Below are 25,593 nucleotides of genomic sequence, written 5' to 3' on the forward strand. Positions count from 1 at the left end.
TTGTTTGAATCTATTTTGATTTTGAGACCCTATCAAGATACACATTTGACTTTTTTAAAAGAGCGCTATTCTTTATACAAGCACACATTTTAACTGTGGTCTACATAAATAAATACATGTATGTGCACACAGAATGCAATATTTATTTAATAGAAAATTATGATCTACCCAGTAACATTTTAAATCAATACTCTAGAATGGCTATGCTTAAAATTTCCCAAAATTAATTAGTGCCTCTATTTCATGGTTACAAACAAAGAATAAGGACAGGAGTACAGAATTCACCAGGACTGTTGGTGTAGTGCCACAGGCCYCCTGCAAGTTTGTCCTGCCTGAGAAGCCAGGAGCCAGCTGGTKCAGTCCCAGCAGGGAAATGGGGCTGACCTGGAGAAGGTGGCTGGGAGAGCCTGTGAATTAATTAATACCTCTGCCAACAGAGGAAACAAGGCATTTTAAAAATGTCCTTCCGGCTGGAACCTCTGGGATTGTGGAGTGGTTGCTGATGTCAGTGGGATCAGAGGAGGTTATAATGTAATACCAAATCAATATTAGCCAATTATCAGTAAAGGTTGAGGCCACTTTTGATGTGGTTTTTCCAGGAAATGTTCTATTTTTCTGCAACAGCTTTGCAGCTGGAGTGAATTTTAATGCAATTTGTCTATTGGGGCTTCTATATTTTTCTCATAACTCAATTAATCTATCTCGGTAAAGCACAGCTCTGCATGTCAGCATAGCTACACTTGCATACTCATGTAGCTGTGTAAAGTGGCAGAGGAGGGTGAGTGGGTAGAATTCCTATGTAATCCTCTAAAAATAAACACAAATCCACAAAGTAACAGTGCAATGCTAAAATATACAGGTATGAAAAAATAAGCATAAATGGTGAGAAACAACCTTCTTGTCTGCTTTGTCAAGGTATCTCTGACTATGTATAAAGCTAATGCAAAACTGATGTAGAAAAGAAGTCATTGCTTCATTTGTCCTTAACTGTTTATTATTTTTTTTTCTTTCTTCTAAGGCAAAAGTCAGGYGAGTTACAACTTTGAAGAAAATATTTAATTGAATACATAAGAAAATTAAGTAGTCTTCTGAATTAAATTCTATCTTTCATAACATTTGCTTTACCCCTTAAGGTCTGAATTTTTTGACCACCTAAATTTCATTGTGACTGGAAAACACTCCTTATTTGTTTAGTCCTGAATTTTCCTCCAGCATTTTTGAAAATGCTTTTTTTGCTTTTGTACTTGTTCTTAGTTTCTTAGCTGATGCTGATATGTAAGTTGATATATGAAACAACAAACACAAACTGTTCTTRCCAACAGTCRACACAGTTGAAAAGAATACAAAAAMTGGAAAGAAATAAGAAGCAGGCATTTATTAAGTAGTGTCCCCCTCTTCTGCAAGTAAAACTAATCTGCCTTCTGAGTGCAGGAGCTGTGTACGTTTCACATCAATGTCCAACACTTTCTTCAGTGCTGGCTGRAGGGTCTAATCTTTCCCAGAATGATCAGAGCAGTGCAGTTCAAGAACAAGGATGAATATTTGAATAATCACACCACAATGTGAGGTGACCCTCCGACAGGGGACTGACCAGATACACATATGGATTTTGGGAAGAAGCTCTGATGCTCTTTTTTAACACAGCTGTGAGAAGAATGTGGCTAAGACCCAGTAGTCTTTCTGGAGTATAGCTGGCAAAGGAAACCATGAGGAGAAGAGAATTTAACACATGGGTGTAAGAGAGTCCGCTTCATTGATGCGATCTGAGGGGAATGTCTAATGACTGGAAGAATCAAACTTGGCAATGAAAACACAAAGCTCTTTTCATCAATTCAAATGCTGACTCTAAAGCTGCAGATGGTTACCTCCAGCCTTGCCTATTCAGTGTGGGGTTGTATAAAATGGCACTTTGGTGAATACTAATAGATCAAAACAAAGATTTAATAACATAAAGATGTGGTGTTCATTTTTAAATGAGGATACAGGTCAGTGTCTCAGAAAAGAGTGAAATAAGTATCTTTATGTATGGGTCTAAAGTCTCTGGAGATTTTTAACTGCAAACATGATATCTTTAGTGTGCAGATTGTATTCAGTACAGGGCAGCTATGCAGAGAGCAGAGTAAAAGCAAGATTTCTGAATTATTATACTAATTGAGCCTCTTTGCAACATGCAAATGCTGTTAAGTAGTTATCTCCCTTTTAAAATCATACCTACATATATTTAGCTGAAGTATACATTGTAGCTTGTATGCGTTCAGCTACTTGTTGTAGAAAAGAATGGAGCTGGTTAATTAGAAATTGCAGGCAGAAGCACTTCACAAAAGAAACAAGTTGTACATTCACTGGGACAYAAAGCTGTTTGTTTTGGAGGAACCACCAAGTGTTAGAGAACTCAGCTGGCTTTATTTTAATTTGAGAGAGATTTCTTTCATTTTCTTCTTTCAAAACAATAAATATGATCTGATTTCTTACTTTATTAAGATGTTATATTTAAATGTTGAGACTTTTCTGTTGAAACTATACTGCACTTTTTTGTTGTTTTTTTTTAATTTATAAAATTGTACTCTGGTGCATGTCAGATCAAAACATTAAATACTAGAGGCTAGGAGTACAATTTCATTGATAATAATAGTTTCACTGATTTGTGTCAGTAAATAATTTCGCACATGTCAAAAGTGATTTTCCTTTTAACAAAAACTAATATGCTGCCTGCTGCTGTGAAATTCTGTTGGGTTTGAATAGCTGGTAATCTTTTAATATCATATGGGGAATAATTTAACTGGTGGTGGCATTTTGAAATGTAAAGTAAGTCCTGATGTCTTGTTGAAGAATGTGGATACAGAGCGAGTATCTTAGTTACAGCAAATTGACTTTGCTCTGTCRCACTAAGTTGCATTCATTTGTCCCCGTTAAGGGTATGACCTGTAGTTTACTGAGAAACAGATGCTGGTGGGTGCATTCAAAAGATGAGTGAGGGCAAGATGCTGTGAATCTTATACTTGCTATAGCAATCCACAGAAGTCGATGGATTTGAGAGTTTGTACAGAAGGAAATCAAGAGCCAAGGAAGGYGACTTTTGTAGCAATCGAAGATAGCACTGCAAATTAACAAAGGTTCTGGACTCTCAGAATTTAATCAAAACTTGTTAAAGGGGATTCAAAATGGGAAAAAAAAACCTGCTTGGTGAGGACTGATGTGTTGGCTGCCTCATACAATGATTAAAAGCAGATTATAAGCTCCATGGGGCCCATAAGAGATACACCATCTCCACAGGCAGGGTTTTATGGTGTTTAGGAAACCCACACTAGCCAGATGGAAGATTCCCAGACACGCAAAACTACCACATACCCTGAAGAATTCTGCAGAGCTGATGCAAATATTTTTGACATACCAGACATGAATCGGAACATGAGAAAGTCCAAAATACAAAATCTAGTAACAGTCTCTTCATATCCCATGTGAAAATATTACCATTAACTAGAGTAGCAGTAACAGCAGTGTGARTGTACTGGATTTAGGGGCAGTAGGCTGGAGCAGTCTGCTTTAGTCAGCAAGGAAATAAGACTAATTGAAACGTGTGAAAAAAGTCATACTTGATCTAACTGAAAGCAGTACAYAGTAGGGTCAGAATTTATTTAAGTACTTGGAATTCTGCACCAACATCAGTGATTCCTCTCAGAAAAATTCCCCTCAGACTGCACTAATATGCATGGTGAAATGATGAATTAAACAGTCTTGTAGAGATACCTGTTTGTTGTAATAAAAAGAATTGAGTAAGCCAATGAGGTTATGTGCAGCCTCAGAGAAATTCAACATATAGACAGAAATCAATTTTCTGGGTCTGAAGGAAATAAAATATTTAACTAGTATTCAAATCTAAGGTAAGCTGAACAAATTCAGTCATCGTTGGCATATTCTCTGGACTGCTGTCGTTATACATTTCTGTATCACGAGGCAGATCTTGTTTCCCTTGGTAAGGCTAGCGTATTATTCATACTGCAGAAAAGGAAATATATAACTTYTGGAAATCTGTAATGAAATGTATTTTTCTTATTGGATTATATTATCTATATTGAATGACACCAGTTTTTGAATTATGCACTTCATGTTGCAGTCCAGATAAAATTTGCAGTCTGTGATAGAGGAAGTGCCTAATAACTCATACCACTAATACTGGTAACTTCTCAGCCCAAAGAAGAAAGGACTTGGACCAGCATAAGCAGAAAACTTCTAACTGAAAAAAATTGTAAAACAATTGACTTTTTGTCTTTTGTGTCTGGCTTCCCTGGAGACCCAAATGGGGAAGCACGTGCTGAGTCAGAGTGGTGCACGCTGGTTTCAGAGATCCATGCAGAGCAATGTGACCCCAGACATTTCTTTCAAAAGTGTCCTTGGCATCTGCCCCCAGCCCAGCCTTAGTTTTCYAAGTGGTTGCTTAGGAGCAGGGATTCTCCTCCAGGGTGTGGCAGATTGGATCTGAGTTTCCTCCTCCATCTGTGGAGATCCTAGTTCAGAGCTCCTGTACCTCAGAGGGGTTYTTTTAGCCACACAGGTCTGGTCTGGATGCTCCCTTTTCCTTGCTTTGAAGCAGTGCCACATAGCAGAAAATAGTGCAGGCTGCTTGGATCAGGGAGGAGCAAATAGTCTGCTCATCCGTTAGAAGCAAGACCTGTGTCCAATACTTACCTTTAGGGCTTTTTCTCAGTTTTATCCAATGCCTCTTGAATATAAATACGAAACCACGTCCCATTTTCCAGGTGGGCAGCCTTGATCGCCACCCACAGAATCACACCTTTGGGTCTGATAGCATTTCATGTGTTTCTTATGTAGAAATTCACAGCTTCAAAAAGAAAAGTGTACAAGTCTCTTCAACCCTGTAGTGTACTGCTCTCCTGGGAAGTGGCAGATGTGGGTTAAAATCAGGATTTCCTTAGCTTGGCTGAATGCTGTAATGAAAAGTGTTAATTCTGGTGCTTATTTTGAAAGGGAGGAGTGGTGGCACTGCTGTTATCTTTGTCACCTTAAAAGAAAGTAGTGGCATCAGTTTTAGAGAAAGCAGCTTGAGCACTTCTGGGTATCCTGGAGCAAAACAGTGAAAGCAAGGACTGCCCTTAACAGAGCAGRTTGCAGTGAAGTCTCAGACAGTTACAATGTGTGACATTGCCAGAACAGATTATGGGATGTCCTTCTCCTGGATRTTTTGGGTGTTATAAATTATAGTGAGTTTTGTCGCATCTGCCAGTTTATGATCAGGGCCAGTATCATGTTCAGTGCTGCACTTAACAGAATGAAGGCAGAAATGTCCCAACCAAAGGGAATGACAGGTGTGACTTTTGTACATTCCTTGGACAGCCAAGAAATCCATTGGCTGCAGGGAGTTTCACCTGGATGAAGAATGCAAAACTGCACATGCAGTCAAATTCAAGTATTTATTTTCTTTTTGTAGCTRTGGTTTACTTTTACTTAACCTCAGTACACTGTGGATTGCAGTGCAGACGTTGTTTTGTTAAAGTACGGGTAGATACAATATAAACACAAATATTTATTGTCATTTGAATATTTATCATCTCAGCCCTTTATGAAAATAAAAGCAGTGCTGAAACTTCATTCTCTCAAACACTAAAATGTATTCTATGAAAGTCAAATGTTTTCAGAGTCAACATAATCAGAGCATCCCAGTTTTTGACCCGTGTTCATTTACAGTTTACTTATAGCTGCTTCAGAGAGATGGAAGTTTGTAGATTACAACATGGTTTTATTGATTTATCAGTAGCAAAATACGCTAAGTATACACTCAGTAAACTGGATGGGCTAGCTCTTGGCCTTGCATTGTATAATATCAGCTTGTTGTGGAATACTTCAGAGCAAAATCAGAATGTTGGCATAGTTAACTTCAATGGTGTAAACCAGACTTGCAAAGACTAATATTTAGTAAGRCCAATAACACAAACAAATTAGATTTTGAAGTTGTTTGCCCAATAGGAAGAAGCATGCTGACACAGTATTTGTAAGCTTATAGTTAACTATTCTATGACAAATTATTAAATAACTTTGAACAGCAGATTGAGTGCTCCTTGAAGAATAGCTAGAAAACTTTTTCTCAGACTTCTTTTTTTTTCCAAGGTGATAAAAAGAGTGTCACAGCAAATACTCATTTACTTTAATATTTTATATCCAAATAAAATAAGTCCATGGCATTTACATTGCCGTTACTAAATAGTATTTGGTTTGTTTGCAAGAGTCATTTATTTGTGGCTTGGCTAAAGGAATAAAAATAAATTTGCGGTTCTTTCTGTTAATACTCATACTGTTTCTTAACATATGCAAAAGATTGAATRCTGTAAATGTATATGCAGAAGCTCAAAAAGAAAGCCCAGACTTTCTGAAGCTTCTGAATTACGTATAACCTTTTAGAGAATTGCTGGGACAGTTCTTTACAACAACAAAAAGAAATAACTGACTAGGTCGACAAGATATTTAATTTTAAGCAAACTTGAAATCATTTAACTATTTTCACTACTTAAAATTAAGTGTACCTTTACTAAAGCAGGGACTAGTTATCTGAGAAAAAAAAAATAGTTCTTTTTTATCTGAACTACAACTGAGCCATTAATTGATAGCCAAATTTTTCCATAAGGCTTTTTTTTAGCAAGATTTTGTATAAGGGCAGCATCAACTGTGTTTACAAGAGCTAACAGCAGCTTTAACCCCCTCATTGTTCTGGTGGTTTTATTGGCATTTGCTCGACTTTCCTGTTCTACATTTATACTGTGATGTGGGTATAAGAATATAGAACTAAACACTGAGCTGCTGGAAGGCGCAAATCTTTAGGACCAAATTTTAAAATTTCGGCCTCAGATCATGGAATTCTTGCCCATAGAAAGTATTGGAATTCAGCCTGTGAATGAAAGACACTGCAGATATTGGAAATGTCTATAATGAAATTGTTTCCTTTAGCACTTTATTCTGTGCCACATAATATATTGCTATCATGTCAGCCTTTGATAAAATGATCATAAATTATTTAAAGGATATAACAGATGCACATCAGATAAAAGGGTGCACTCAACACAAGAGATCTTTTTATAGATTTTACTCTATGTTTTTGAAGAATTTTGTGACTTYTTACGTAAAGCCAAATTTTTATGCTTTTATCAACGGAAATTAAAAGGGTTTTCTCCTATAGTCTGTCCTACTCATGTCATCACCAGACAGAATTACCACCAAGGCCTCAGTATACAAACATTAGGAGGAGGAGGAGAGGATGTTTTGTCCATGGGGTTTTTGTTAGTTTTTGAGGGAAGACTACTTTTTTCTAGAAATACTTTCCAGGAGTATGACCAAGTRTGAATTGCCCTGAAGCCACTGGAGGTGAAGAGAGTTCATCTACCCGTCTGAGCCCATTGTGAAGGACTTATCACTTGTAAGAGTTTAATGAAATGTTTTCCTTTTACATCCATACCCGTTTCCATTACTACTTGGTCTGTCAGTGATGTGGAGGTCATTCCAGCTTGGGCAATATCACGTTGGTGACAAAATACAACAAGCCCATGTATTTTTAATGTGGAAGAATTTGATGATRGTTTATAGGAAAGAATTTTCTCTCCACAAGCTCCAGATTAACTTTGGTGAAGAGTGGAACCATCTCAGGGAGGTGGAACATAATTGAGGGATGCTAAGAGCCATCTAGTCTGCATTGGGTTTTTTAAAAAATTTGTGGAATCAGGAAAAAAGTTCATCTTGTCTTTCTTGTTGATGTTACGGAGTTTGCCAGAGCTGTGCTTTGATGGGATGTACTTCAGATACAGCCTGAATAGTTGTTGTAGTTGAATCCAGCCAGCAGCCAAGCCTCACACTGCTGCTCACTCACTCCCTCACCAGTGGGATTGGAAGGGTAAAAGCTGGAAAACTTGTGGGTTGAGATAAAGATGGGTTAATAGGAAAAGCAAAAGCTGCACATGCAAGCAAAATGAAAAAAGGAATTAATTCACTGCTTCCCATGGCAGGCTGGTGTTCAGCCATATCCAGGAGAGCRGGGCTGTGTCACRCAGAACTTGGGAAGACAAACCCCATCACTCTGAACATCCCCCCCTTCCTCCTCCTTCCTGCTCCTTTTATATACTGAGCATGATGTYGTGTGGTCTGGAATATCCCTTTGRTCAGTGTGGGTCACCTGTCCCAGCTGTRYCTCCTTCCAAYCCTCCATGTACYTCAAGCCTCTTTGCCAGCCTGGCAGTACAGAAAGCAGAAAAGGCCTTGGCTCTGTTGTGTAAGCCCTGCTCAGCCATAACAAGAATATTTCTGTATTATCAACCTGTGCTCAGCACAGATCCAGAACACAGCYCCATACCAGCCACTGTGTAGAAAATTAACTCTACCCCAGCCAAAACCACCACCACAGTACATCAGCATTTGCAGCTGTACAAACTCATTGTAAACAGGACTTGACCAGAGCACATCTGAAGGAGCTGAGACTCGCTTGGAATAGGCAGCTGAGAGGTTCAGACCTGACCTTACAAGAAGTCTAAATTGCAAGAAGGTGTAATGTGGTGGTTTCAGACTGGTACTTTAAATGTTTAGAGTCTCTTAATAACCCCATTCTCTGCCAATCTGTAAATGAACCCTAACTATCCATTTTGGGCAAATTTGAAACTGTTTGTTTTAGATTATAAATTTTTGACATTGCTTTTAAATTTTCCTGAGGATGGATTTAAAACAAACCAAAATCCTCTATAAAGGAGGTAATTTTCTCATCTCCTGAAATCATTTCTGTTGAATATAGTATAAGAAAACTGGCAAGCTGTTGCCAGACATAGTTCAGAGCCCAAATAAAAAAGCTGAGAGAAAATGGCTCTGTATTCAGCAATTTTAGGCTCTAATTCAGCAGGATACTTTTTATTATTATTAAGTTTGTGCACATGAGGAACCCAGATCTGAGATTTTATTGCTCTCAAGAATATAAGAAACAGTTCAGACACACAATAATATGCTTGTGATTCATGGCACTTTAATGATACCAAATATCATTACCAAGGGGCAGGAGTTTTTAGGAATTTGTATTTTTCCCTCTTCAAATGAATAAATACTATGGCAGAATATGGGGAAGATATGTTAGCATAAGGTAAAACTGCTAGTTTTCCATAAGAAGATGACAGAGACTTCCAGAAAGTATTTGGCAAGAAAATCCAGGAGACCCTTTCCTGTTCATGTCAGCACAAACTTCACGGAAATGTAAGGAGTACACTGTAAGGAGTAGGCTCCCATGTCAAAATTTCTCCTAAAAAAGAGGTCAGCTGTGCCACCAAATGTGTGGAAACAGCACTTGTCAATGCTATAATTAATTCAAGCTGATGGAAGAAGGTATAAAAAAGGTTTTTCTGGACAAATTTAGGTAGTAAACTTTGCATAAAATTGCTGTATAAACTGTTGTATTCAAGCTGGAGTAATAAAGGAAATTTGGTAATCTGATTGAGGAATCTGATGTGCATCATTTGACCTTAAATATGCCAATATTTCCTCATTTCAGCTGGTTTTATTTTTTATCTCTGRTATCAGCCACATGCTCAGATGTGAATGGTCCATCCAATAGGAAGAGCCTGATCTATAGAACATGTTTTAGGTTTCAAGGGACTGAAATACAGAGTAGTTGTTTCAGGGTTTATTTTTCTTTCTCAGAAGCTCATTTATTTTTGGTAATCAGTGTATGCTGTCCTTAGCAAGCATTTGAAAGCAAAGGAATGATAGAAACAGTCCTGATTTTGGGTTATCCTGTAATGTGTAACAATCTACATCAATGCAAAGTAGGGTGAAATGTTGTCAAAATAGACCAACTGTGTTTACTGCTCACTTTTCCTGCTGCTAGTGATGGGACAAGGTGAATAGTAATGGTGAGCTAGCTCATAATCTTCCAAACAGAAGGTAGAGAGCAAACAGTTTGACAAGATTAGTTATTGTGGACCACAGATAAAGGCTTAATATTTTAGCCAAGGCCTGTGTAAGCCAGGTTTATTTTGAAATATGTCTGCTGTCAGGAGCCCAACTGGCTGTATTTGCTTCTAAGTTTAATCATATACAGAATTACTCTTTTGGACTGAGAAGATGCTGAAAGGGATTTAATAGGAATGCTTGTTTGGTGACAGTGCTTTTCAGAGGCAGAATGGTTTATCCTGCCAAATTTAAGGCCTGTACATTTAAYGGAACACACTTTTTGGAGTGACATTACAAACAGTGTTGGGCAGGCAGGAATTGGCGGCAGTGYCTGTCGTGATTAGATTCAACTGCGGTCTACCACAGTTTAGAGCTCGCTGATGCTGCTAAATCAGWCTCTAAGACTTGTGTTTTAAGACCAGAAAGGACCATTGAGTTCAACCACCTGTCTCACTCAGGGAACTGAATTTTACTTGGTATCAGGTTCAAAATCATGGCTGAACTCCAGCATGCCGTTTAGAAACACACCCAGTCTCTGATCCAAAAGAAGCAGAGGGAACTTTACTAAGAGAGAGGCAACCTGTGCATTGGAGCCACATCTGGTCTTTATCACTATGAGGGTTTATGAAGGAATTGTTACAGATCATTAAATTCAATGAGCARTGATTTTTAGTGAGATGATAAAATTTATTATTGAAAAGGCAGGCTTTCGAGGTGGCAAAAATAATACCTCAGTTGGGAAATAAGAATAATTAAAAATTCACTGAATCAGCCAGGAGTAAGAGGGTGACGGCTGTGCAGCATGGTAGATAGGTTCATGTGCTGTGAGGTCAAACCCTCTATAACAAGCTTCAAAACAGTGAATACCTCAGTATTTTATTCAATCAGAGCAGCCTCCATTTTTGAAACTGAGAAGAAGCCACCCCAACACTCAGCGTTAGCACAGTGCTATTCCCTTGAGAAGGAAGCAGCTGGGGTCCAGTTCCCCTGTGCAGATAATGGAGCTGAACCAGTTTCCTCCAGCCTCTTGAGTAAATGATCCAAGTGACAGGTTTCTGAGCAAGACCAGTGTCACAGCAGCCTCTCTTCTCTATGACATTTGTTTCCTTGAATTGACAGAAAATGCTTGAAAACAAGTACACCATTTAGGATTTTATGAAGTTTAAGGAAAGGAAAACTGAAGGAAAGGAGAGGGAAAGAGTTATTTTATTCTAAATGAAATTAAGTGAATTTCTTTGTATGACCACTCACCAAACAATCATTCACTGAACTCTACTGCTAAAGTGCCTGGAGTGCTTTTGGACGATGCATTTTATTTTATTTATCTAATATATTTTCAAATGCTTGGTTTCTAAAGGGAGTTAGTGTCAGCAAAACACATTCCACAAGAAGCCAGAAATCACACAAGTAAGGCCATCTTCGTAGCCTGAGCCTAATCTTATCTACTGGAAAGATAACCAAGGGTTATAGCTTAGGTTTATAAGCCTTTATAAAGCATTTCAAAATCCAGGATGGTTTTGTTTTTATCACTTAACTCCTCCATTTGCAGGTAGGAACTATTGTTTTCGGCTAGTCTATGTATTGCTTTGCAGATTAGGACATGGGCTACTTGAAGGGTGCCCTTTTCTGTCAGTTGGGTGTCCATTTTGTCTATTTCTGGGCCATGATTCTGGGGAAAGGTAGTTCTGTGATTGTATAAGTGTCMTAGTCAGACCTTGGGAGTAAAGGCCACTGCTGTCCTTTGGAAGCTCCTCTGACCAGAGATGGAGCAGGGTAGAAGGATGAATCTATCTCTGTGGATTTACACAGTTGCAGAGTTTTTACTGATCCCAAGCTACAGGTTAGAGCTTGACTTCTTCAGCAGAATACGTGAAAGRGGAGAGCAAGCCAAAAATGTGCATGACTGAGCAGTAGAGTTGTAGGTAACGCACTTGCACTGATCTGTTCAGCTTCTGGKCTCTCAGAACAAACTGAGATTGTCTCTGTCAGTAAGGATTTTCAGTCTGCTTTATGGAGACTGAGTCCAAAACCAAAAGTATTTTTACTCACAGGAGTAAAGCCTTTGCTAAAAGTTAGAGCAGATTCTCAGGCAATTCAGGAGCTGTGTAATAACAGGATGCGCCCCATCCAGGCATTGACAGCTCTGTGTGTAGGTGACAAGGGAACACAGTTTGAAATAGCTGGGAGAGGAGCTGAGAATGGTTGAGAATTTGTACTGGAGAAGATTTACCTAGCAATGTTACTTTTTAGGTCATTTTACTCTAGAGATGAGGATCTTCTTAAAACTTAGCAACACGTTTAAAAGGACATGATTAAACCAGTAATATCATAGCAGCAAGTCCYTTATAGAAACCTTTTTATTTCTGTATTAGAACACAGATTCAACTGTTTCATTCCAAATTTGTAGAGAGGAAACATTAAGCCACTGCAGTTCAAGACTCTTAATGTTGCATCTTTTGCTAACTTAAAAATAATGGTAGACCAGGCGTCCCTTTCCTAAATTGTGTGTTTTATTTAATTTTTCTATTTCATGGAAGCATTAAGATGAGCATTACAGAAGTATGTAGTGTAGATAAAGAATATTTCTAGCCCTCATCTTTGTGATTTTCATTAATGCAAATTCCATCTATCATGAAAAGGACGTGACCTTTTTGCTTTTGGATATATGCAAATCGATAAACTAATAAAAATTGTACCTATCCATCTGAATCCATAGTRTTTCCTGTATTTTTTATGTCATTCTGTGCTCACTTTACTTGCATGCATGCAATAATTGTATGGAGAATGCTGAAGTGGCATTTGGTGAGAGAATTGATTTGATAAGGGACGGATTTTCGAGGAGTATTGAAGTACCAAGAATAATGAAGGCCACCTACTGCAATTTTCAAAATTTCTAAGGAAGAAATTGAAATGTGCGAGAATGGGGAGTGAGGCCTTAGGAGGCTCTGTAACACATTCCAAAAGGTTTCTGCCCTTGCACATTTGCACCCTCAGCACTACAACAGAGTGACCCACCCACCGTATTTGTTATTCTTCTCTCTGGTCTAAAATAGGAACCCAAATACTTTCTTCTTTAATGACTTCTTCAGTTGCTTCATGAGATGCTAATTCAGTGAGTGTCCATGCTTACATCTCAGGAGAAAGTGCCATGTTGCACATTTAATTTGTCTTGTGAGGACTCTTCACAAGCAATAAAACAAATGTCATTTGTTAAATCTTTGTCTTACAATACAATCAAATGTAGTCAGTGCTGCTTTCAGTTAAGTAAAATTTGGTGAAATTACACAAAGTAACMGAAGTTGCTTTCTTCAGGTCAGTGTTTTCCATATTTTTAATAAAATCCTGCAAACACTGAGACTGTTTCCCAGAACCTTACATTCTTCTGTTTAAGTCACCTTTGGCCTTGAGGTATAAAACTATTACTGSAGTTTTCCACATTAGAATGCTGAGTGTCCAAAGGGACAGTAACCCCTGGGCTGGGCACAGAGCCTTATCCACAAGGGCTGGCTCTGCCACCCTCACCCCTCTCAGGTAGCACCTCATTGGCACCAACGGCCTTTTCAGCTGCCTTTTATTACTCACAAAGAAAACGTTGCTTAGTATGAGTTGGGATGACAGAGTTGGGCCCTTGGTGAACAAAGAGTCCAGGATTATCATTCCAAAAAGCCCCCTGAGGCCTGTATCAAGAGTTATTAACCACTGATTCAGCGCATAGCATTATTTTGTAGGCTTAAGTGGGATTTCAGTGGTATATTGGGTCTTGTGTCTGTGTAGGGGTAAATTTTGCCCTCTGTTATTTTATCTTATAAATAGCTGTTACAATTTCTCTTTTACATTATTACTTCAATCTGTTTCCAAGGTACAATATCTTAATCCACTGCTACCTTTTTTTTTTCCTTCTAATAAAGAAGAAATAAATTTGCAAATCTACAAATGACTGAAACAAAAGGCAAATAACCTCTGCATGGTTTGTATTTGGTGAGGAATACCTCATTTTGATGATTTCAGTCATCATTCATTTGAAAAGCAGCAACTATGATTGTTAAGGCTCATTATTTTCAATGAAGCCTGACACTTTCAAGGTTAAACAGAAGACAGCTACTTTCATCCCAGTGGTATTTCTCTTCAAACATGGGCAGCTCTTCGCTAACTCGTGCTGCTCTGGTGTGCAGTGCCATTCCTTGGTCACACAGTGGTGCACATCAAAACCCAGTCTTAGGACAATGTGGAAGCTGTGACCTCCAATTCGTGTGTCCCCTAAAGGAGCCTCAATTACTGAAGTCATTTTCCCCCCATCTCTTGTATAAGCCGTGCAGTATTTCTTTTTAAATGAACGGTGATTGAAATAAGCCATGATCTCAGTTTTTACTGGTTTTATGCTGTCTCCCAGAAAAACAACTTTCAGCCAAAACCTTCTGTTTGTCCAAACAGTTYGAAATGTTTCTCCAGTGCTTTTATGTCTCTGAAGCACACTAGAGAGGGTGCTAGTGTGAAAGAGACCTCCAGCAAGAGTTAAAATGACTGAGAAAGCTGCCATGCTTCTGAATACACGTGCTGTTGAGCGAGAACTAATCTGCCACTGCTTTCTGAAATTGCAYGTGGACTGACAACTGATTTAACAGGGGAACTTCCCAATAAGAGATGATGAAATTGTGACCTATTAGTGAGTGAGTTAAAATCCTTAGAGCTCAGAAAACATTGATGTATCCATGTGAGACTTTCAGAAACAAGTAACTTATGAAATCCCTGACTTCATACTTGCATGGACTGACCGCACTGAGTTATGGCTGTTTGGGTGCTGCCTCCATAAAGATGAAGAAGTGCAGTAAATGTTATTTTACAAAACCAAGGGAAAATGCTTAAGTTGGTTAAGAAAGAAAAGTGACCATTGGAAAACTGAAGGGAGAGAAGAGCCTAAGCAGCAGTTTTTCACCGGTTTGTTAATTCCCTCAGAGTCCCTGTGGAACAGCCAGAACTAGCTGAACTTTCCACATACTTTTCCTGGTGTCTGATGATTACATTTGGGTGGTGAATTCTTAATCTCATTTCAGGAATTAAGTCACCTGGTGAGTACAATGAAAGGTGTAGTTTCATCGTGCTTGGTGGTTCCTGGAAAAACAAGAGTGTTTCAATACGTACCGAGTGCATTAGTCATGACTTGTGGCAATAAATCCATGTTGACCAGTTTACATGCACTGAAGTTACTAATGCATTCATGAGATAAAATGCATTTTGCAATTTTGATAAAGCTGTGTTATTTTTATTTCCTATCGCATTTCTCATGTTGTATAATATATTTTAAAAAAATACAAATCAAAATTGTCTTTTCAGATAAGAAAAAAAATTCAACTTTGTTACAATGAATACAGATGTTTAAACCTGCAACTCTGATTATCTATTTGGAAGCTGTGTGTATAATATCCTGGACATGGCTCCAAAAGTGTTCTGCTACACGCAGCTTGTGCTTTTAAGCAGGGAGAGCTTTCATTGAAGGATACCATAAAACACAAATTGAAGAAATAGCTTGAATGCATGATTTCTTGAATGCTGAAGATAAATGTGTGCAGATGCAAAATTGTGAACAAATTTAGTCCTTTTCCTTTGCCTACATACTTTAACAAAAAKAAAAGATCAAAATAAGCAAGTGAGATGTTTATAACCTGTGTTTTAAAACTAAGAGAGGATTGGGCACCTCTCTGTCCTACTTATTCATACTGTTAATTTTTCTATAGTTGCATTGACACAAGAATCTTGCAGGCCACCTTCAAAATATCATCATCCATGTCGTCAGAAGCTTGGCTTGTTGAGTGATTTGAAAAATTTTTTTACATAAAACACACCGGCTTTTGGATACAAATTTATAAACTGGACAATAAAAGTTTCTGTTGGATAATGAGCAAGATATCTTTTAAGGGGAAACAACAGTTTAGTGCTACATTTAACAAGAGCCATGGACAACTGATATTTCTAAAAGTGCAAAAGTTAATTGTTCTGCTTACACCCAAGTATATGTGTACCACAGGATTGCTGCACAGAGTTTTGTGTTAATGCCACACAGGGACCTCAGAGACTGCACACACTACAAAGGAAAAGTGAGTTGATGTATATCACTGACTGCAAATGGGTTGGGTTGTAGGTTAAAAAGTTTTTCGTTAAGTTGTCTGCATTTTCCCTTAATGTCTGTCTTTTACAGTAGTGCTTTGTTTCTGAGCGTGACCACCACCAGGACAGCTTGGTTCAGTGCAAACACTGTCTCTTTCAGCCAGAACATTCCTAACATTAGCTTCCTTTTTTTTTTCTCTCCTCTCCCTCTCCCCTGCCCCCTCTCAGGTTGGAAAGGCTGGTGGACGTCCTGAGGAAGAAGGTTGGAGCAGGGACCATTAGGACCRTGATCTGATTGAAAGCTGTAGTCTAAGGAAGCTTTCACATCTGGTGACCAGGCTGCTTCATTCAGCACTGTGTAAACACTGAAGCCTTAACTTAGCAAACAGTTGTTAGAAGTGGGACACTCCAGCGACATTCCAAGCCGAGATAAAATCAAATCATAAATGTTTAACTACTTTGCTGCTGAGTTCTCTGATTTGTTGAAATGTTTCACTGCAAACATGTATTTGTTTTTAAGCAGATGCATTGTGGCATTGTGTATTGTGAAAAATTATGTTGATGCTTATTTTAACAGTCTGTTCTCTCAGTGCTAGTAGTCTGTAGTCTGCTGCAAGGCACAGCTTGATCATTTTTCTAAATACTGCAGGCTTCAAGTTGAAAATGCTGCAAAACAGTTTCAGAATTTAAATCCCTTACTTCATTTGTGAGACTGCAAATAGCCCAGTATTTACATGTTAAATATATTAATTGATAAAGTAGGTTGGCATTCAAGAAATATCTCTAGATGGAATATTGGGTATTTTTTCCTCCTTACTCTCAGCCTATTGAATTGCAGCTAGTAACTGTGGCTACATCAAAGGGCAGGATAAATGTATAGCTTTATATAACAGTTGAATAGCTAGTTGAAATGCTAGTGCATGGCATTTTCRGTGTACATTAAAAAGAAATTTACAGTTAGGTTACACTGGAAATACAGTTTAATAAATTGCAACATGAAAGCCTTGTGACATTGTACAGTATGTCAGACAGTGCAGAAAGTTTCCTGTGTTGTTTTTAATCAGKCCTTTGTCCTTTTCTATGAGGGAAAACCTCTTACATATTCAGAAAGTATCTTGTAAATTAAAAATTCACCTTTTCTGTATTTGCCTTTACTCATGCCTTTCCTACAGGACTTTTTGCCTGCTTCTTCCAGACCTCTGATTGCTCTGCAGTGCAGGAGTGACATCCAGGTTAGTTTTAAGGCCAAACTGCCAATCCTCTCCTATTTTTACTCACGAAGCACCCTAAGACTTAACTCAAAGGCTGAAGCATGGAATCCTACAGGAAGGGGAGAAACTGAGGGCAGAGGAGGAAAATGTGGGGTACACAGACATTATAGACCTTACAGATACAGGAGACTTGAACTTAGAGTTGCGTTTGTGACCCAGCCATCTCCCTGTGTGAGTAGTCAGGTCAGCACTCATATAAACCTGCTCAAGAAGGCAGATGTAATCTCTGAGCACCCCAAATTCAGTRAAGAATCTCGGGAGCCAGCTGGGCTTTAGTCTGTTCTCAGGACCAACCAATGCAGCCAAGGTGGATGTAACTCCTAAGGCTTCCACTTGCCTTATTTGCTTTGTGTTTAATGTTTTTACATGGTTGTCCCTCTTAACGCTTGCTTGTACAGATGTTGGAATAGTGCAGTCTGTCTGGAGAAAATGAAATTTTAATTTTGAGTGCAGAGAGACATTTTAATTTCTGGTTTTTTTCTTTCAAACACTTACATGTTAAACTTCCCTCATCTGCAGACCTTAGCCCCTCCTAGTTTCAGTTGACCAAACCTAACCTCTTGTAGGGAGATAAGTAGCATCCCTCCCAGCCCCATTTACCCAAGTCACTTCTAGAAACTTCTGAAGTGCCCCTTTTTGACCTTTGGTCAATCCTAAGATAGCCAGTGAGTCTGGAGCCTCTCCCCCACATCTCTTCAGTGGGAAGAAATTTTAGTGCTTTCAAACCAGAGGATTGTCACCCCCCAGGTTCCAGCCCCTTCACCATCTCCCATGTGCTGCTCGTTGTCCTGSTGTCCTCACTGAGCTTTGTGCACTAAGTGCATGACATGATCTCCTGAGCTGCCAGCGCTGTTGAACCATTTCTGCTCTAAGGAAGTAGTGAGGAAGGAATAAAGACAAAAATGGCAGGACTACCATACTATGTTAGACCAACGCCCAAAATTCAGCAATAACAAATAGAAGATGYTTAGGAAAGGGCATAAAATCAGGCCAGCATTAGTGACCACTATCCCATCTGGTGTCCCAGCAATTTCTAGCTAGAGGTGGTATCTGTTTTAGCAGCATTTTTTCATGACCTGTTTTTTAATCCATTTAAATTTTTAGTATCTACTCGTTCCTGTCACAAGGTCTTATGCAGTTAATGATGCATTGAGTGAAGAAATACTTCCTCTTCCGTTATGAACCAGCTCTATTCATTTGCTATCACCTAGTTTTTGTATGAGAGAAACGGTGAGGAACCATTCCCTATTCATACTGTTTCTATGTCCCTTGTGATTTTACATATTTGGCATCATTTCCCTCTGGTTTTCTTTTCCAGAGAGAATCCCCAGTCTCTAAATTTTAAAGTTGTGTCACGTTTTTAATTGGCCTTGTCATACTAATCTAGGTTTTTTTCAGCTCTGCAGTGCTTTTACTGAGATGCAACCAGATTTGTGCCTAGTGTTCAAAATACAGACAAAATGTGACTTTAATGGTTGTCGTAATGATGTTTGTTTTATTCTCTATGCTATTTGTAATCACTTCTAGCACTGGACTTTCTTTATGATAGATTATTTATTGATATTCATATTTCTAYAGTTAAAAAACAACAGCTATAGATCTGCTTCCTCAGTTGTAATTGTCAGCTTGGAGCTGATCATAGATTGTATGAAGAGAGAGCTGTTTCCTGAATAGCTTAGCATTTATGGGTGCTGAATATCACCTGTTGTTTTAGCATTGCCTCGTGACCATGAGCTCTTGTCCCATCTCTTCTCACAGCTCTTCTTTAATACTCAGAGTAGCAAAGTATCATCAGCATCTCCATGCTGAATGTGCTGATATGAAACACTGCCATTTCCAAATTAACCCCCTCTTCAAGGTGATTTCATAATTATATACATTAAACATGGCCTCTGGGACAAAGATCCCTGTAGGACATTATGGCAGCTTTTCCTTCACTGTGAAAATGAAATATTTATTCTCACACATTGTTTTAATTTAACTTTGAACTCCTTATTTTTCAATGTAAAGATCTCTCTCATTGCTTGGCAGCTTTGATGAGGAAGTTGTTTGCTGCTTTGATAATGCAACTTTACTAAACCAGAGCTTGTTCTCCATGCATGAATGTGCTAAGTTCCTCCTTTTCCTTGGAGTGTCAAGAGCTCCTCACCTTTCCCCACGCATTTTTGCATCCAAGTGAATAATCTTGTGAATGCAGACTTTACACAGCCGGACTGTTTGACCTCCAGCCTCTTGTGTCCATTGGCTTTGTTTGGGAAGGCAGGATGGGCCATGCAAAAGCTATCGAGCAGGCTTGATGTCAGATACATCTGGTTGCAGATAATACTTGATTCGGTAAAATTAAGTGAGAGATTTGCTTCATAATTTTCCTTTTGACACGTTGTACTTAAGGTGAAAAAGTAGTTCCTGACTCTGTCTTTTGTCTTGCACCAAGCAGCCTGGAATTCAGTGATAATTTAAGTTAGGGTGTTTTGTCATAAATGACAAATGTAGCCACATATATTTGAATCATAATTAAATCAGATGTGTTGATTTTTAAAATGCAGCTGGAAATGTTTTTCTTCTTTAGAAAGGACCTTTAGAAATGCACTGTGTTGAGAGTAGAAAGATTCAAAACCAGTTGGGTTCTCTCTCATCCTTGCCAACAACCTGGTGTGTGGTCTTGGCAAATTCCTTAGTGACTGTCATTAAAGGTATGCAGGCCCTGAAGAGGTTCCTGGGCTCCTCCAGGAAGTTTGCCAAAGTATCTGTGTGGCCAATGTCAAAGGACTTTCACTTTTTCACCTGCTGAAGTGAGCAGCAAAAGTCACACAGGTCTGGTAATGGAAACTTTTAATGCTCTCAGCTGAATTTCTGGTCCTGTTGAGCCCAATCTAACCTTTGCCTTTCAGTGTAATGAGGGCAGGAATTCTGCTCTGGTGAGTAGAAATAAGTGCTAATGCTAATATGGGTTAATAATGGGCTTATCATATGGTTTATTCACTGAGAACTGATTGATATCTGTCAGAGCTCTGAAAGTGAAAAGAAGCCTGCTCCCATGTAGCAGACAAATGCAATTGTCACTTCTGTCCTCATAATTGTGAGAAAGATGAGATYGCATCTGATTGTGTACCAGGAACAGCGATTCATTTCCCTCCCGACGGAAAAACACTTCATGGTGAAAGTGGCTTGCCATAATTACTGGTCACATTAGGGTCCCTGCTGTCTTGAATAGAACAGAGATACTCAGAAATGTCCTTCCCTATGAGATTTTGTGGCTTTCTCTTGATGATTCAGCAGCACGTCATGCATTGGGAGCCATTTCTGGTATATGCCAGGGTAAAATATGTAAATAGCATCATGTTGGCTCGGGATAAGAGCATTATTAATGCTTTTCAGCACTGTAATTATATTCCTAGTAAGCCTTCCCTAAGCCCTCGCTAATTAACAATATTGTGACAAATCAACTTTAACAGAAAAKAACTGTGGACCTTTAGTCTTCTAGTACTATTTTTCATGCAGCCCACAGCTGAAAACTGGCGGCATGACTTTCTGTGCTAGTGTTGGGAAAGCTGCTGATATTTGAAAAGTTCAAAGCCAGCTCAGTCTTGTTAGTGGAGTCCCATAGCTGAAGACTGATTCCTCTTTAAATATATTCACAACAAATTAAGATCCATTGGTTAATCATTAATGTAAAGGAATATTAGAACTGTTTTTATAAATAAGCCATCATATTGAAATGGTTTAGTGGTCAGTATGTTGTCATGTGCACATTTATTTATTTCTTTATTCCAAATCACCAGCTGTTTTACTAGATTGACTTTATCTATTCTTACCAGGTGGTCAAGAGTTGTAACATCTTTAATCCATATACACAATGAACTTACTATTAAATGTCAGGATTTTTCTGTGCCTTTATTTCCTTCAATTAGAATAAGGCTGTTGGTTTTGTTGGGTTTTCTTCTTATCTTCTACCCCTGAAGATTTTCCTCCAYGCAAGAATAAACTGTGAAGCACATGAAATCACTGACCGGCGATCCCAGCATTGCATGTGCTGACTCTTATCGCTGCACCGTTTCACATCAGGTCTGCAGAACTGGACTTTCTCTGTTTGTTCTTCTCATGCATTGGTAAATAAAATGTATTCACAAGTTCAAAAAGACAAAGTAGTGTTCTCGTATTAGGTCGATTATAAGTCAGCTGTTGGGCTTCAGTGTTCTAAACATTTCATTCTTCAGTTTTSTTGGGAGCCCACGTGTTCTGGGAGGCTTTTAAACAAATACTTGAAATGGTTGAAAGATTTACATTGCCAGTGCCTAGCTAAATATGTAGTCTTTAGAAAAGACATGGTTTATTTTGGCACCATTTGACAAACTCAAATATTTTAAACATTTGTTAAGTTCTAGCTTGCACATTTGAACTAAAAGTTTGCATTCCAAAATTGCATCTCAGGTTACCTGTCTCTCTCTCTTTTGTATTTTATAATCCCTTTATTAAAATAGTCTGCAAAAGGAGCTGGGTTTGGAGTGTGGGTTTTTTTATTGTTAATTGTAAAGTATTGTCATTAACAATCAATTTTAAGGTAGCATGTACCTGGTAACTCTGTTCAACTAAATGTCAGAAATACAAAGCCAGAAGTGTTTTCAGAATTTAGGGCTTTATGTGGGTAGCCAAGACTTGGTTGTAAAATTAATGGAACACAGTAACAGTGGGGCCAAATCCTGCAGTGCTTTACTCTTAGCCCTACTATGTACTGTGAGGAGTAAGTACTAACACTGCTGGTGAGTGCAGAGCCAGGCAAGAAAGAAAATAGACTGAAAAGCTCTACTGAACTGATGAAATAAAACAGSTTAAGGAAAAAGAAAAGCAGCCTTTAACCTGGAATTGGTTTTCTTTTCCTTCCCTTGTCAGAAAGGAAGAGCAAGAGCAATGTTTAGTCTAATTTTAAAAAAGACCACACAAAAACCAAATACAAAACAAACAAAAAAACCCTTCAGCAGCCAAAAAACATCACCACTTTTATTTTCTCTCAAGTTTTACCTAAAACTTTTACTGAAATCTAAAAAGTTGAGAATTTTTGAATTGAAATGGCCATATTTTGTTTTAAATCTGCAAATCCCCTGTTCACAAGCCCTACAGGCACCGTTACAGTTGTGTTCATGCTCTGGAGTGCTGCCCCAGCAGTCKCCAGCTGCAAAGGGCCACACTCCTTTCTGAGAAGCTGTCATCAGGGGCATGACATGGGCATGTTCCCTCCATGGTGACCTCGGGCCAAAGGTCCATGCACTGCCACGTTCACAAAAGTTCATCTTGGTTTGAACAGATTCTGAACATGACAGATGCAGATCCATTTTCATATGGTGAAATAGAAATATAACCAATAGAATTGGTCACAATGCTTCCCACTGGCCCTGATAAGGCAAGGTTAGGGTCACCCTTGCACAATACATTGCATAAATTTGTGATGATTGATACTGCCACATKAATATGGCCCCTGCATTTCACACAGTATAGAAAAATGTAACTGTTTCACAGAGAATTCAACGGATGGAAACTGTTTTATTTCTTTGTGAACTACGTATTAACAGTACCAATTTCAGAAACAAACCTATAAAAAATCAAATATTAAGGTGCAAAACTGAAAAGCTACTTTGGTACTACTCCAATTTATTTTCTGAAGCCACAGGACTTTGTTCTTGATTATTTTACTCACTGATGTGGTGCCCCTATTTCACAGGTTTTGTGATCAAAGAGATGAACTTTTCAAAAATCAGTCTATGAGAAAGGAGGCTACTGGAGTCTCAGTGGATATTGCTACCAATTTAGATGTTGTACTATTGCTTAGACACAAGATTTCATATATCTCTTAAGTAAAATCAAAAAGTTAATTCATTTATTCTCTTGCATATTTAGCTTATTCATAAAACATACTCAACTCAGATGCAGTCTGTGAAAGTATACTAGAGTAGAAATAGAACGACAGTATAATCTCCATCAGTACATGCTCATAGCACTAAAACCATCCAATTAGGTGTTTTAATAGGGTAAATAAAATTACCAGCTTTGTTCTTCCACTTTATATAAAGAAAGTTTTCTCTCACCACTAACAGTCTACCTGTGTATGCAGTGCAAGATAGTAACTAAATTTTGAGCAGAACACAAAAAAGAATAGGGTAAAATCCAATTATGCACGTGTGGAAGCTTTGCCTGCTTCAGACATAGAAAAGGAGGAAAAGTTGTTACAATGAGTGACAGAAATTCTTTTCCGTGCTTACATATAGGAGCTTTAAAAACTTGATGGAAGTCAAAAATTACAGTTGTTGTAATATTTGAATGTAGATGTCTCAGAAAGGTTAAGGTTGGTGTGTGAGCATAAGGCTAGAAAATTAGTTAAAATTTGGTTGTGTTCATTTTTTTCACTAAATTTGTGTTTCATAGAACAAGCTACCCTTGGTTCTAAAATTCAAATAAAACATTTCTAATTAACAATAAGCTGTTTTGTTCAGCAGATAATCAGTATGAAAATTGGCAGTGTCCCCTCTACCTCTGTTGTCCTGTTGCTGAGGTTTTCTCAGTATAGCAAAGTRTAGCAGAAGACACAAAAAGTTGTATCAAAATACTTAATATTGAGTTATATTTAATAGGATCTGAACCCTTTAATTTTCATCAATAGATTTCAGGACACGTTTAAAAGGAAACTTAGTGATATTTTGTCCCTAAGTTGTCAGAAGGGCCTAGATGAGGCACTGCGTGGTTGTATGGCTGGCAGATGTGTGGCAGCTCTGTGTAGGARGGCAGTGGCAAACAGCTCGAGGGGCTGCAGCCTTTTCAGTGGAGCAGACTGATGASCACTGGGAATGTGTGGAAGATCTAGTCCTTGCTAATTTACAGCTCTCAGGGACTCATTCTCAGCTAWCCAAGATCATGACTTGCCATTGTATGAATGAAAGTAAGGCCCTGTATATAGCAATATTGTTGTTTGGTGTAATTTATTTGCTCAATAGYTACTTTAAGACAAGCTATAAAATCGTACCAGTAACAAATTTTATATGTACAAAAGGAGTTTTGTAGTCCTTAAAAAAATAATATCCCTGTTGGACTGCTTTGGAAACTAACATTTCCCTGTAGGGCCATGGAAAAATCTCTAGAACTGTGTACAATTTCCATGAACTGTACTGGAGAGTCAACAAAACTGAACTGTACCATCCTACATGATTTTGGGTTTTTGCTCTTGTGAATTGCAGCAATGTTCAGCTGTGCAGAAGGGAGAGTGGCTTTTAAAATACACCCACAACATAACACAACTATAGGTGCATCCTGAGTGAAATTTGCCTCAGGAATTTGCTCTTCAGACACCTGCCTGGCCTTTTGCACAGAATAGAGCTCACTACCCTGTCCCACTATTCTGTCCCAAAGGCATTGCATGTGGGACTAACTGCACCTGTTTATAGTATTTTGGGATGGCAGTTTACTCCCCTCCTGAGAGCCTGAAGAGCAGGAGAAGCAAAGACAAAGATGTGCACGTTCATCCTGCAAYGTGTGAAGCAAAGGCCTGACCGAGGGTGTGCAGGGCTATCTGTGGATAGACATTGCTCATGTCTGTACAGCTACAGCGCCAAACGTGTGAATGCAGAGACAGCCACCACAGCAAGGCTGGAATGAAGACCAGAAAGCTTTGCAGTTTTGCTTTTTTTTGATCCCATAATGAAGAAACTCAGCTCAGTTTAACTTTTCAAGCAGTTAAATGCCATGCTTCCTCCACATTTTACCTGTCTGCTCATGATGACTTTATTTCCCCAAAGCTCTAACAACCACTAGAGTGAGACTCTTATAAATCTGAACTGCCTGTGCCTAAAGAAAATACGCTTACATCAGTGGGTGTTTTTTTGAAATCCCACAAGTCTTTTCTCAATAGTCCTATATCACAAATCCACAACTGCCTGTTGTAACAGTCCACCCTGTTTCCCAGTAATGGCATTATCCTTGTAATTTTCCATTCATTGAAATCTGGTCTGCAGATGACTCGCTTTGCATGTTACAAGGTGTTTTCTCCAGAACTTTACCCTCACACAGCCTCATTTCCTGCAGAGCTGACTGTTGCTATTGAGTGACCTGCTACCTATTATCTCATTAAAAGTCTCTTTTCTTTCACTGCTATTGACGTTTTATCCTCTTACAGCTCTTCCAAAACCACCTGCTGCAGGTGTCTAGCTGGGTGCTATGACTGTGGCTTTCCACTAGTAGTAAAGCAAGCTGAGGTCTGGCAGGCTGAGCCACATATTACCCTCTTGACCCAGGATGTGTYGGAGATATA

At 38.6% G+C, this 25,593-nt stretch overlaps 1 protein-coding gene across 1 annotated transcript in view; it reads left to right on the forward strand.

Annotated features, from left to right (window-relative positions):
• Positions 1-21,919, forward strand: part of MIPOL1 (mirror-image polydactyly 1) — a 150,984-nt gene extending 129,065 nt beyond the window's left edge. The window contains exon 12 of the mRNA XM_057367918.1: positions 16,258-21,919. Within this exon, the coding sequence (XP_057223901.1) occupies positions 16,258-16,324 (67 nt within the window). The 3' untranslated portion in view covers positions 16,325-21,919. The remainder of the gene's footprint in view (positions 1-16,257) is intronic.
• Positions 21,920-25,593: the final 3,674 nt, after the last annotated feature.

This window comes from Malurus melanocephalus, unplaced genomic scaffold (assembly GCF_030028575.1).
Source record: "Malurus melanocephalus ecotype Western Australia unplaced genomic scaffold, MMel_1.1 scaffold_0, whole genome shotgun sequence".
In the NCBI taxonomy this organism is placed as follows: Eukaryota; Metazoa; Chordata; class Aves; order Passeriformes; family Maluridae; genus Malurus; species Malurus melanocephalus.